The sequence below is a fragment of the Oncorhynchus kisutch genome, linkage group LG19, assembly GCF_002021735.2.
Source record: "Oncorhynchus kisutch isolate 150728-3 linkage group LG19, Okis_V2, whole genome shotgun sequence".
NCBI classification, from domain to species: Eukaryota; Metazoa; Chordata; class Actinopteri; order Salmoniformes; family Salmonidae; genus Oncorhynchus; species Oncorhynchus kisutch.
In genome coordinates this window covers 35,015,170-35,027,764 of record NC_034192.2, presented here as the reverse complement: position 1 = coordinate 35,027,764, position 12,595 = coordinate 35,015,170, and the positions used below count along the sequence as shown (strand labels likewise).

The window sequence follows — 12,595 nt, the reverse complement described above, 5'->3', positions numbered from 1 at the left end:
CCAATTGACTCAAATGATGTCAATTAGCCTATCAGAAGCTTCTAAAGCCATGACATTTTATGGAATTTTCCAAGCTGTTTAAATGCACAGTCAACTTAGTGTATGTAAACTTCTGACCCACTGGAATTGTGATACAGTGACTTATAAGTTAAATAATCTGTCCGTAAACAATTGTTGGAAAAATGGCTTGTGTCATGCACAAAATAGATGTCCTAACCGACTTGCCAAAACTATAGTTTGTTGGTGGTTGAAAAACGAGTTTTAATGACTCCAACATAAGTGTATGTAAACTTCCGACTTCAACTGTATGAAAACTTTCTGAAAGCACTGTAGGTCTATAGGTATCTGTATGTGTGGATCAGTGGAGGCTGCTGAGGGGAGGACGGCTCATAGTAATGTCTGGAATGGAGCTAAAGGAATGGTATCAAACACATAGCAACCATGTGTTTCATGTACTTGATACCATTCCACTTACTCCGCTCCAGTCATTACCACGAGCTCGTCCTCCCCAATTAAGGTGCCACCAACCTCCTGTGGTGTGGATATCACAGTGGGGTATGGAGAAGACCAACAGCACATAGATGAACCCCTGGGACAGGCTGAGAAAGCAGACTCTTCTTCCTCCTTCCTGCACTGTGGGCTGATGGGAAGCAGGCAGGCTAAGTGCAGATACACAGAAAGGTGTCACAGTCCTAAAGTAACAGATCCCACGTTGTAACAAATCGTCTCAAACTTGTCTCTAGCTCAAGCCCCGGGGATGAGGGGAAATGGAAGAAGTTAAAAGGAGAGAGGCAGCAGCAGGTGTTTTACGGTGCGCTGTGAAGGCCAGGGCGAGCTAGAACAGAGGAGAACAAAGGAGAGGCCTTGAGGCATTCAGTCAGACTCTCCACCAGGGGCGGGGGTGGGGGGGGGTCTCCCACGGCGATGGGGTGGGGTAGGGCTACACAGGTGGGGTGGAGGGGCGCACTATGTAGTTGTAGTCAGGGCGCGGGCTGTGGCACTCCAGACCAGGCTCCAGGGAAGAGTTGTTCAGGATGAAGTCCAGAGGGGACAGGCTGAGGGTACTTGTCCTTCTCTTCCTCAATCAGCACCGACTCCTTACTCCTACTCACCTCCTTCATTCTAGAGAGAGAGAGAGAGAGAGAGAGAGAGAGAGAGAGAGAGAGAGAGAGAGAGAGAGAGAGAGAGAGAGAGAGAGAGAGAGAGAGAGAGAGAGAGAGAGAGAGAGAGAGAGAGAGAGCACATACATGTTTAAAAACGGACTCAGTAATAAACCAATAATACATTTCCATGATAATTTTTCATAAAGGATATCATCAATCATGTTCTCTGGCCTCTCTCACTTCTGCTCCCATAAACGCTCCTTATATGAGTAATTGACTACTATTGTCTTCTGGTTGCTAGGAGTTTCCAGAACCTAGCTTACAGGGACGCAAGGTCAGATCCCAGTGGGGTAAATCACATGACTGACTAGCTGCATTGACTATGAGACTGGGGAAATGACAGGGTGGTGTATTACATTTTCGATTTTTTTGAGTCAAGTACTGACATCAATACTATGCCAAGCATTTACACATGTCTACAAAGAGAGGGAGATAGAGAGAGAGCTATAGCGAGAGGGTATAAGACAACTGCGAGTGGGGAAGAGGGAGTGCCACGTGGAATTCTACAGCACAAAGCTAGAGGATCATTACAGAGCCAGGGAGGCCCTCCCTCGTAAACCCCCAGAAGGTCAAAGGTGACAGTGATCGAGTGGCGACTCAGTAAGGGTTCTTTCCCCTCAATAAATAGATAATTCTCTGCATGCCTCTGGTGACTGGTTCTCCCATGGAAGAGGCCATGGAAGGTAAGGCTGTGCCCATAGGTAGTGGTCTTCTAGTCTCTCTCTACCCAGCGTTGTGCATCACATATGGGCACAGAGACGATGGGAGCACTGTACATGGGTTGATGGGGGTGTGGGGGTGGGGTTGGGAGGGAACAATGGTTGCTGAGGGAGGGGATCCATAATGTTTTATTCAAACCAAGACCTTGTTCATTGGGGGTTTCGGAATAGTGTCATTAATCATGTTAATTTCACATCAAACTCCACTCAAGGATGATTTCCTGTACCCTTTCTGCCAGTTTATGATTATTGCATTGAAAAAAAACATTGCTTGTTAGCTGTTCTTGCTTGTCAGAACATGTTTCAGTCCTAATCTTTTTTTGACCAGTGAGTGGGGCAAAGACAGACATATATTCATTTAATGCAATTGTGCTCTTTGAACTGAAGCTGGGAGAGTTATTGCAGCCGGACCTTTCTAAGCCCTGTCCTTAGCCCTGGTTTCTCTCTATTGTACAGGTATGAAAGGTTCTGACAAGGTGTCATGCCAGCAGTGTCATCTACAGTTGGTCAAGGAACCTGTCTTCTACGGACACTATCGATGACCTGGGTGATTGCTAGCTGGGAACCCAGCAAACCCAGGAACATTCCCAGAACATTAAACTAAGATTCCCATTTAAGTTCTAGTTAGGGTTGTATCTAACATTAGGTTTTTAACATTATGTTTTTGATAACAAAATATTTTTTTCTTCAAAAATATGTTTTAAGAGGCCTCCCAGGTGGCACAGTGGTCTAGGGCACTGTATTGTAGTGCTAGCTGTGCCACCAGAGACTCTGGGTTCAGGCTCTGTCGCAGCCGACCGCGACCGGGAGCTCCGTGGCCTAGCGTCGTCCGGGTTAGGGAGGGCTTGGCAGGTAGGGATATCCATGTCTCATCACGCACCAGCGACTCCTGTGGCGGGCCGAGCGCAGTGCACGCTAACCAGGTCGCCAGGTGCACGGTGTTTCCTCCGACACATTGGTGCGGCTGGCTTCCGGGTTGGATGCGCGCTGTGTTAAGAAGCAGTGCGGCTTGGTTGGGTTGTGTATCGGAGGACGCATGGCTTTCAACCTTCGTCTCTCCCGAGCCCGTACGGGAGTTGTAGCGATGAGACAGTAACTACTAACAATTGGATACCACGAAATTGGGGAGAAATGGGGGTCGAATTTAAAAATAAATATAAATGTTTTAAATTAAATAACCTTGGAATGTCACTAAAATGTTGTGCACAATATCTGTGACAACCCATATAGAACATTTCCCACAAGTTCTCATTAGGTTTCCAGGTTATGTAATAACACAATGTACCAGTAATGTTTTCCCAGCAAATCAAAATTGGTTCTGTGAAAGTTCAGAACATTCAATTACGGCAAATGTTCTCATAATAGAGCTCTGCTAACCAACCCGAGCAACAGCAGGTGAATGTTTTTTGCAGCCCAGAGTCATCTGCACAACTGGACGGTTTTCATGTTTTGGGAACACATCTTTTGTGATGTCCCGACAATATTCTCACCAGACTGTTTCCGCAACCTAATGAAACATTCTGGGAACCTTTTTTGTTTTTGTTGTACTTTCACCCCTTCCCCCCCCCAATTTCATGATACCCAATTGGTAGTTACAGTCTTTTCCCATCGCTGCAACTCCCCTACAGACTCGGGAGAAGCTAGGGTCGATAGCCACGCGTCCTCCGAAACACGACCCTGCAAAACCTCACTGCTTCTTGACACACTGCTGGCTTAACCCGGAAGCCAGCCACACCAATGTGTCAGAGGAAACACTGTCCAACTGGCGACCGAGGTCAGCTTGCAGACTCCCGGCTTGCCACAACGAGTTGCTAGAGAGCGGTGGGACAAGGAAATCCATTCTGGGAACCTTTAAAGAACAGATTAAATGTGTTCTAGAAACATTTTTTGCAACATCTGGCAAATGTTTTATACAAAAATGATATAATCATCAGCAAGACTGGACAGTTTTTGTGTTATGAGAACATTTGCCGCGACCTAATGAATGTTCAGGGAACTTTCACAGAACCAATTTTGGTTTGATGGGAAGCTTAGTCTACGCCTGAGGATTTGTGAACTGTATCATGAGATTACATTTAGAATAACCTGAATGCATCCCCTTGTTTAACTCATTTTGGAAGTTGCTGGTTTGCTGAGCATGTTCAGATCCAAAGAGTCCGGGTGTGTGACCTACTAGATTAACCCTGCTATTGGCCAACGTTCAAAATCATAAACAATCTCTAAAAGCTAAATCTACACAAACCACAGGTTTATATGGGACAGTGGGTGGACTGTACATGCATAATGGAATGTTCTCTATCTGAACATTAGCTCTCAGTTCATTGCGTAGGGGAGCCTTCATTCTCAAAGACACAGGGTGATGTTAGACAACAGCCACCACAGACTGATTACAGTGGACCAGATAACATCCAGGGTGATGAGACATCGGAGTCCACAACTGTTCCTTAGCAATGACACTGTTATTCTGTTAACATCCGTTAGATTGACTCTGGACAGAGTGTTTGGACAGAGTGTTTGGACAGAGTGTTTGGACAGAGTGTTTGGACAGAGTGTTGGACAGAATGCTTGGACAGAGTGCTTGGACAGAGTGCTTGGACAGAGTGCTTGGACAGAGTGCTTGGACAGAGTGCTTGGACAGAGTGCCTCCTTGGCCCCGACCTCTCATGTCATCTCACACTATAGCAGTTGAGTGATGTATGAAACACTGCCTCTACTCGAAAAACGTAGAAACTCCTTGATAAGTAAGTTGTCAGAGGATGTCTCAATCAGGCCGAGCAGCCTTTTGAGTTTTAGTGTTAAACCACCCAGGCCCGAGTCACACTTCCACTGGACTTTTGTTCTCTGTCTTTTGGGTTGTCACCTTAGGGCAATATCCCTCCCCAGAGTCCTTTGTCTCGATTGGGCTCTCACAAGGCTTCTTTTTACAAATGCAAAAACCTGTCATTGAGGTTCAGAGGGTGATAGGGACCATGTGTGTGTGTGTGTGTGTGTGTGTGTGTGTGTGACAATCCGAACGTCTACATTCCAGGCCAGTGGGTGGGTTTCCTGGGCAGGTCCAGCACCGTCTCTCCTTCTACCTCTTTCTGCTTCCCACATCTCTCCATCCTGCTTCTCTACCCCTCTACTCTTCTTTGCTTCTCCACCTCTCCCAGCCTCTCCACCCCTCCCAGCCTCTCCACCGATCCCAGCCTCTCCACCCCTCCCAGCCTCTCCACCCCTCCCGGGCCCCGGCCTCTCTACCCTTCTCTGCCTCTCCACCCCTCCCAGCCTCTGCCTCTCCACCGCTCCGGGCCTCTGCCTCTCCACCCCTCCCGGCCTCTTCCCGGCCTCTGCCTCTCCACCCCTCCTCGCCTCTCTACCCCTCCCCTCCCCGCCTCTGCCTCTCTACCCCCCCTCCCAGCCCATCTACCCCTCCCTGCCGCTCTACCCCTCCCTGCCTCTGCCGGTGGCTCCCCTGCCTCTTTCTGCCTCTCGCTATGGTTCTATCCGCCCCTCTCTGCGTCTCCAGATGATGTCAGTGACAGGGAAGATGGGGATTAGGTGTACTCACGCCAGGGACATGATGCAGGGAGGTCAGGCAAAAGATTCCAGGCGCTTCAGCGTGTTCCCATCGTCAGATGACAGGCCCATCCCACTATCCGACTGTCCCCCCTGCACGTGCAGAGAGAGGGAGGGAAATATCAGGAAACAAAGAGAGTGAAAGAGATAGAGAAAGAGAGAGAGAAAGAGGATGAGAGAATGATAGAGAAAGTGTCAGAGCTAGTCCAACAAAAGCGTGGTCTCACATATGTCTATTCTTACAAGCCAGATGTTTTACACCCTACTAATTAGGCAGCTCTGTAGTGAAGAGACACCCTCATGTTAAGTTGGGGGATGATGAGTTAATTCACCTCATGGTTGTCGTTAGAGCTGTTCTCCATGGTAACCTCGTCAAAGGTCTTCACACTTCCCGGCCGGATGTTCCTGAAGGGATAAGATTTCCAAAATCAGATCCCAATCAGGGAATTCCAAGATTACATGTGCCAAAAAGCGGCATTGAGACTCACAATAAGCGGGAACATAATCAAGTTAATGAACAATTACATAGTGTCAGTGGGATTGGTCTTTGAAAAAAACCTCTATTTATTTAGCTTTTCAACAGACGCAGAGAATCAAATGGCTGCTTAATTCCGCTTAAGGGATAACTGCTATTAGAGCATTTCAACACATTCTGAATAAACACACTCGTAGGACCTGTGAAACGAGGGCTTGACAAATATTATTTTAAGTGGACCTAAACCCTAAAGGAGGGTCTGTGGTTTGGGAGGAAATTCCTTGAAGGGGCCACAATGCTTTGGGCTCCCTCAACATCTCACTGCCAATGTATATAGTTCTTATCTCAACCTTAATCAGGTCTTTCACTGTCCTCAACTAGATCTACATCAACTTCTTTAAGAGTAAGTAGCCGAACCACCAAGCAAAGCATATGTTAAGAAAATGGTGTGTGCTTTGAACAATGTACTGAAGTGATTGGTTGTTATTTTAAAGGCACAATATGCAGAAATCACTCTGACATTTCCTAGTTGCTAAAATTCTAATAGTTCGCCTAATATCAGTTGATGTGCCAAAACAAGCAAGTACAGTGTAGAGAATCATTGTACCATCTAAACCGCGGTGAAATATATTTTCCATAACTAAAAATATTGTATTTTCAGCTGTCTGAAGCTGGTGTACCAAACTGAAAGTAAAAGACGCAAAAACTAAACTTAAGAATGGGAAGCATAGAAATAGCGCACAAAAAACATATCAACAGCTTCTTAGACGTGCTTTAACTGCGAATGACAGATCTATAATGCACATTTCTTTTTTTTCTTCTTTTTTTGTTGAATTTTACCCCCTTTTTCTCCCCAATTTCATGGTATCCAATTGTTAGTAGCTACTATCTTGTCTCATCGCAACAACTCCCGTACGGGCTCGGAAGAGACGAAGGTTGAAAGTCATGTGTCCTCCGATACACAACCCAACCAAGCCGCACTGCATCTTAACACAGCGCGCATCCAACCTGGAAGCCAGCCGCACCAATGTGTCGGAGGAAACACCGTGCACCTGGCAACCTTCGTTAGGGTTGCCTAAAAACGTATTGTAACTTTAACATTCAGTACATTTAAGATAACACATATTTAAAGAGAGATAAACGTTCCGTTAAGCCAAGATGCCCAAGGAGACATTACATTTCACTGCTGAAGTGTCTCTATTAAATGTTATATAATGTACATAGACTTATGGCAGAAATCTTCAACTAAACTGCAATGCTATAAAATGTGAGAGAGCTTATTCAATAGTGTTGTGAGCCACAGGTGTCTGTGTGATCTCCATGTTAGGTTCAGGGTAATATCTCTCTGTTAGGTTCAGGGTAATATCTCTCTGTTAGGTTGAGGGTAATATAGCTGGGTAATGTAGTGTAGTGACTGGCCAGTTGACAGATTCCTGTTTCTCACCAGGTGCTCCCTGAGTCGCGGTGAGAGAGCGGCCTGGTGTTGGTCTCCTCTGACCGGGACGTGTTGGAGGGGTCTCCCTCCTTGGACAGCAGGGCTGCTATTGGGATGTAATGCTTGCCCTCCTGAACGGAAAGAAAGAGGAGAGACCACAACATGTCAGACCAGAGGCCTAGCTAACAACTATCATAGCATGACGGAAAACACATGTATGTGATAAGTGTGTGAAGCCTTTTGAGATTTGAGCATAATACTGTCCGTGTGCTCCACAAACATCCATTCAGGCCCTGTAGACTAGCAGGGAATGTTGCCAAAGAACCCAAAGGTCACGCCTAATAAATAAAATGTGGAATGCCTGAGGGCCACAGATGGAGCAGTGTGAGGATGTTGGTAGAGACAACCTCACTGACTGGCCATTGAAGGACTGAGTCTGTCTGTAAGTAACAGACCTACAGTTGAAGTCGGAAGTTTACATACACCTTAACCAAATACATTTAAACTCAGTTTTTTCACAATTCCTGACATTTAATCCTGGTAAAACATTCCCTGTATTAGGTCAGTTAGGATCACCACTTTATTTAAAGAATGTGAAATGTCAGAATAATAGTAGAGAGAACGATTTATTCCCATTGGGTTATTCCCACTTTCATCACATCCCCAGTGGGTCAAAAGTTTACATACATTCAATTAGTATTTGGTAGCATTGCCTTTAAATTGTTTAACTTGGGTCAAACATTTCGGGTAGCCTTCCACAAGCTTCCCACAATACGTTTTGGCCCATTCCTCCTGAAAGAGCTGGTGTAACTGAGTCAGGTTTCTAGGCCTCCTTGCTCGCACACACTTTTTCAGTTCTGCCCACAAATTTTCTATGAGATTGAGGCCAGGGCTTTGTGATAGCCACTCCAATACCTTTACTTTGTTGTCCTTAATAAGCCATTTTGCCACAACTTTGGAAGTATGCTTGGGGTCATTGTCCATTTGAAAGACCCATTTGCGACCAAGCTTTAACTTGAGATGTTGCTTCAATATATCCACATAATTTTCCTCCCTCATGGTGCAATCTATTTTGTGAAGTGCACCAGTCCCTCCTGCAGCAAAGCACCTCCTGCAGCAAAGCACCCCCACAACATGATGCTGCCACCCCCGTGCTTCACGGTTGGGATGGTGTTCTTTGGCTTGCAATCCTCCCCTTTTTTCCTCCAAACATAACGATGGTCATTATGGCCAAACAGTTCTATTTTTGTTTTATCAGACCAGAGGACATTTCTCCAAAAAGTACAATCTTTGTCCCCATGTGCAGTTGCAAACTGTAGTCTGGCTTTTGTTATGGTGGTTTTGGAGCAGTGGCTTCTTCCTTGCTGAGCGGCCTTTCAAGTTATGTCGATATAGGACTAGTTTTACTGTGTATATAGATACTTTTGTACCTGTTTCCTCCAGCATCTTCACAAGGTCCTTTGCTGTTGTTCTGGGATTGATTTGCACTTTTCGACACCAAAGTTCATTCATCTCTAGGAGACAGAACACGTCTCCTTCTTGAGTGGTATGGCGGCTGCGTGGTCCCATGGTGTTTATACTTGCGTACTATTGTTTGTACAGATAAACGTGGTACCATCAGGCATTTGGAAATTGCTCCCAAGGATGAACCATACTTGTGGAGGTCTACAATTTTTTCTGAGGTCTTGGCTGATTTCTTTTGATTTTCCCATGATGTCAAGCAAAGAGGCACTTGAAGGTAGGCCATGAAATACATCCACAGGTACACCTCCAATTGACTCAAATTATGTCAATTAGCCTATCAGAAGCTTCTAAAGCCATGACATCATTTTCTGGAATTTTCCAAGCTGTTTAAAGGCACAGTCAACTTAGTGTATGTAAACTTCTGACCCACTGGAATTCTGATACAGTGAATTATGAGTGAAATAATCTGTCTGTAAACAATTGTTGGAAAATGACTTTTGTCATGCACAAAGTAGATGTCCTAACCGACTTGCTAAACATAGTTTGTTAACAAGAAATTTGTGGAGTGGTTGAAAAGCGAGTTTTAATGACTCCAACCGAGGTTTATGTAAACTTCTGACTTCAACTGTATCTTAATGGAAGGGTTGAAATCCTTACTGTGCGGCTCTTTTCTGTCCCACACGGTTGGTTTTTAGAGAGAGCAATCTGTTATGTTATAAAGCATTTCTATACTGCAGTTTTATGTGACGCGTGAGGTCTGGTCTGCTATCATCTCTTATCTCTTTACAATCCCCACTCTCTGTGACTGTTTATTTGACTGTCTTTTAAACTCTGAGTTTTTGGCATTATTAGGACTTGATGAGACCGTATAGTTTTGTGTTCGCAGGGGAAACAGCCAATTTTCCATCAGCAGACACAGTCGCTGCTTTCCTTCTACCTGTCTTGATTCCAGTGGTGTAATGAAGGGTATACAGAGGTATATGCCGTGCACCTCCAATTTTGTTGTGGGCATTGTGTATGCTCACTTCTTATCCCCACGATTCATATCAAAGTAGTGAAGTGGAGGTATACGCCATATCAATTAATAAGGCTGACAGAACAGATCTGAATGTTTAGCTTAAAACGTTGATAAACACATTTTAAAGCTCAACAATGTGCACGCAGTGGTAGGCCTACGCGCAAATGTTCCAAAATGGAATTTGCGGAAAACACTGTTCTAAAATGCAGCCGGGTCGTTCAAGATTGACTTCGAAATTGGACGTCTATCCATGTCCTAAGACCTATAAGGAGCTGTTTCCCTTGTTTTGCAAGGGCCATGGCTTTCAGTGGAGTGATGGGTAAACGATGCTTCGTGGAAGGCAGTTGTTGACGTGTTCAGAGGCTCCCTGGTTCGAGCCCCGGTTTGGGATGAGGAGAGGGACAGAAGCAACACTGTTACACAAACTCCATCTCATGTGTTCTACACAAACACCGCTAACCAAACAATGGTGCTAGGTGCCTGCGCAGTTGAATGAAAGGGTAAATACACTTAAATATCAACCATTGTTGATATTGTTGACATCTAATTTTGTTGTTTTTCAATTTAAAAAGAGGGACTCAGTTGACAGCCTCATTTATCTACAGCATTTCAATAGTAGGCCTACTATTAACCTAGTTGCACAGTACAGCTTGGGTAGGCCTGACTGTGAAAGACCAATATGGGATTTATCATTTGAAGTCACTGAAAGTGTATGTCACACAGTGCTCTTGAAAAATATTTGTCAAAATTAGAGTATACTCACTTCTCCAGACACCACTACACCACTGTTTGATTTAATTCCTATTTCTCAATATCTCCTTGTCATTCCACTACCACAAAAAGCAGGGGGAGAGGGGGGGGTTGTTGAGTGTGACTTACACCCCCAGTTACTGTGTCCACACCCCTGGGCCTGACCCCAGTGACTAATTGAATTGTTAAGTAGTTTCCTAAGGACAATGTGGCTGGAGTCCTTAAAGAGTGTCTGCTTTTAAATAGCAACAAATCCCTTTGAAAATGGCCTATGTGGTATCGATATGAGTAAGAAATATTTATTCTAGTGTCAAAATTGACTACAAAGTGTAAATAAGTTAATTTTGGTCATAGAGTCAGTCTCGTCTTAAACTGAGTTTGGAACATCTGTGTGTCACACCGGGAAATGAAGGTTGGGTTTTGATTTGACGATGTCCACTTGCCCACTAACATGGGGTGAACAGCTGCAGTGATTTCTATCTATCCAATAGCATAGACAGTGAGTCAGGCCTGCCCAGCAGCCTGACTTTGTTTACATAAGACAAAAAAACATTTACATGAGAAATACTGCACTAAATACCTTAGTTGGATGTAAAATTGTGCAACTTAAACATCCTCGGACAAAACTGCAAAATTAATTACAGATTTTTTGAGTTACCTTAGATTCATTCTGGAGATTTTGAGGCAGTAAAATAGGCTTCTGCGTCTACAGTGTCTCATTGGGGACAAACATCATTAACCAAACGTGGAATCAGTCAGGAAACACGTCCAAAACTGAAATAAAAAAATTCTAATGAGCAACAGAAAAACACACATGCCAATCGGCGTGTTCAGTGGCTCTTTATCTGTGTTGTGGCTTCCCCCACATGGAAGTAGTTTTAGGCACTTTGCCTAAACTTGACTTACTTACCTAAACCCTTTAACTCCGTGAGGAGCATAGGTAATACGCAAATGTGCTCCATCACACTCAGTTTTACTGGCCAGAAGCAAAGCATATAAAACACAGTAAGTCATACAAGCCTTATGAGCATAGTGCACTTAGATGAGGCAAGGCCAGAGCATAGTGCACTTAGATGAGGCAAGGCCAGAGCATAGTGCCCTTAGATGAGTCATGACCAGAGCATAGTGCACTTAGATGAGGCAAGGCTAGTGCCCTTAGATGAGGCAAGGCCAGAGTATAGTGCACTTAGATGAGGCAAGGCCAGAGCATAGTGCCCTTAGATGAGGAAAGTCAAGAGCATAGTGCCCTTAGATGAGGCAAGGCTAGTGCCCTTAGATGAGGCAAGGCCAGAGCATAGTGCACTTAGATGAGGCAAGGCTAGTGCCCTTAGATGAGGCAAGGCCAGAGTATAGCGCACTTAGATGTGGCAAGGCCAGAGCATAGTGCACTTAGATGTGGCAAGGCCAGAGCATAGTGCACTTAGATGAGGCAAGGCTAGTGCCCTTAGATGAGGCAAGGCCAGAGTATAGTGCACTTAGATGAGCCAAGGCCAGAGCATAGTGCACTTAGATGAGGCAAGGCCAGAGCATAGTGCCCTTAGATGAGTCAAGGCCAGAGCATAGTGCACTTAGATGAGGCAAGGCCAGAGCATAGTGCACATAGATGTGGCAAGGCCAGAGCATAGTGCACTTAGATGAGGCAAGGCTAGTGCCCTTAGATGAGGCAAGGCCAGAGTATAGTGCACTTAGATGAGGCAAGGCCAGAGCAGAGTGCACTTAGATGTAGCAAGGCCAGAGCATAGTGCACTTAGATGTGGCAAGGCCAGAGCATTGTGCACTTAGACGAAGGAAGGCGAGGGGTGAAAGTAAGCCGGTACAGAGTACCGGCAAAATAAATAGTGGGGCTACGCCATACCGGTAAAACATGAGCCTATCACAATAATGAAAACCAAGATTGCAAGAAAACTGTAAGCTATTACACCATCATTTAGTGGTATACCATCCAAAATGCGGTGTGGTTCCATGTGAACACTAACATTTTGCCAAGGTAAAGATGACTGGCCGGGACCAAGA

General features: G+C 45.0%; 1 protein-coding gene across 1 annotated transcript in view; it reads right to left on the bottom strand.

Annotated features, from left to right (window-relative positions):
• Nucleotides 1–336: 336 nt before the first annotated feature.
• The window catches only part of LOC109864967 (vascular endothelial growth factor receptor kdr-like), a 72,227-nt gene continuing 59,968 nt past the window's right edge, over nucleotides 337–12,595 (bottom strand). The window contains exons 27-30 of the mRNA XM_020453060.2: nucleotides 7,360–7,481; nucleotides 5,773–5,845; nucleotides 5,433–5,533; nucleotides 337–1,122 (exon numbers count right to left, since the gene is read on the bottom strand). Of these exons, the coding sequence (XP_020308649.2) occupies nucleotides 5,456–5,533; nucleotides 5,773–5,845; nucleotides 7,360–7,481 (273 nt within the window). The 3' untranslated portion in view covers nucleotides 337–1,122; nucleotides 5,433–5,455. The remainder of the gene's footprint in view (nucleotides 1,123–5,432; nucleotides 5,534–5,772; nucleotides 5,846–7,359; nucleotides 7,482–12,595) is intronic.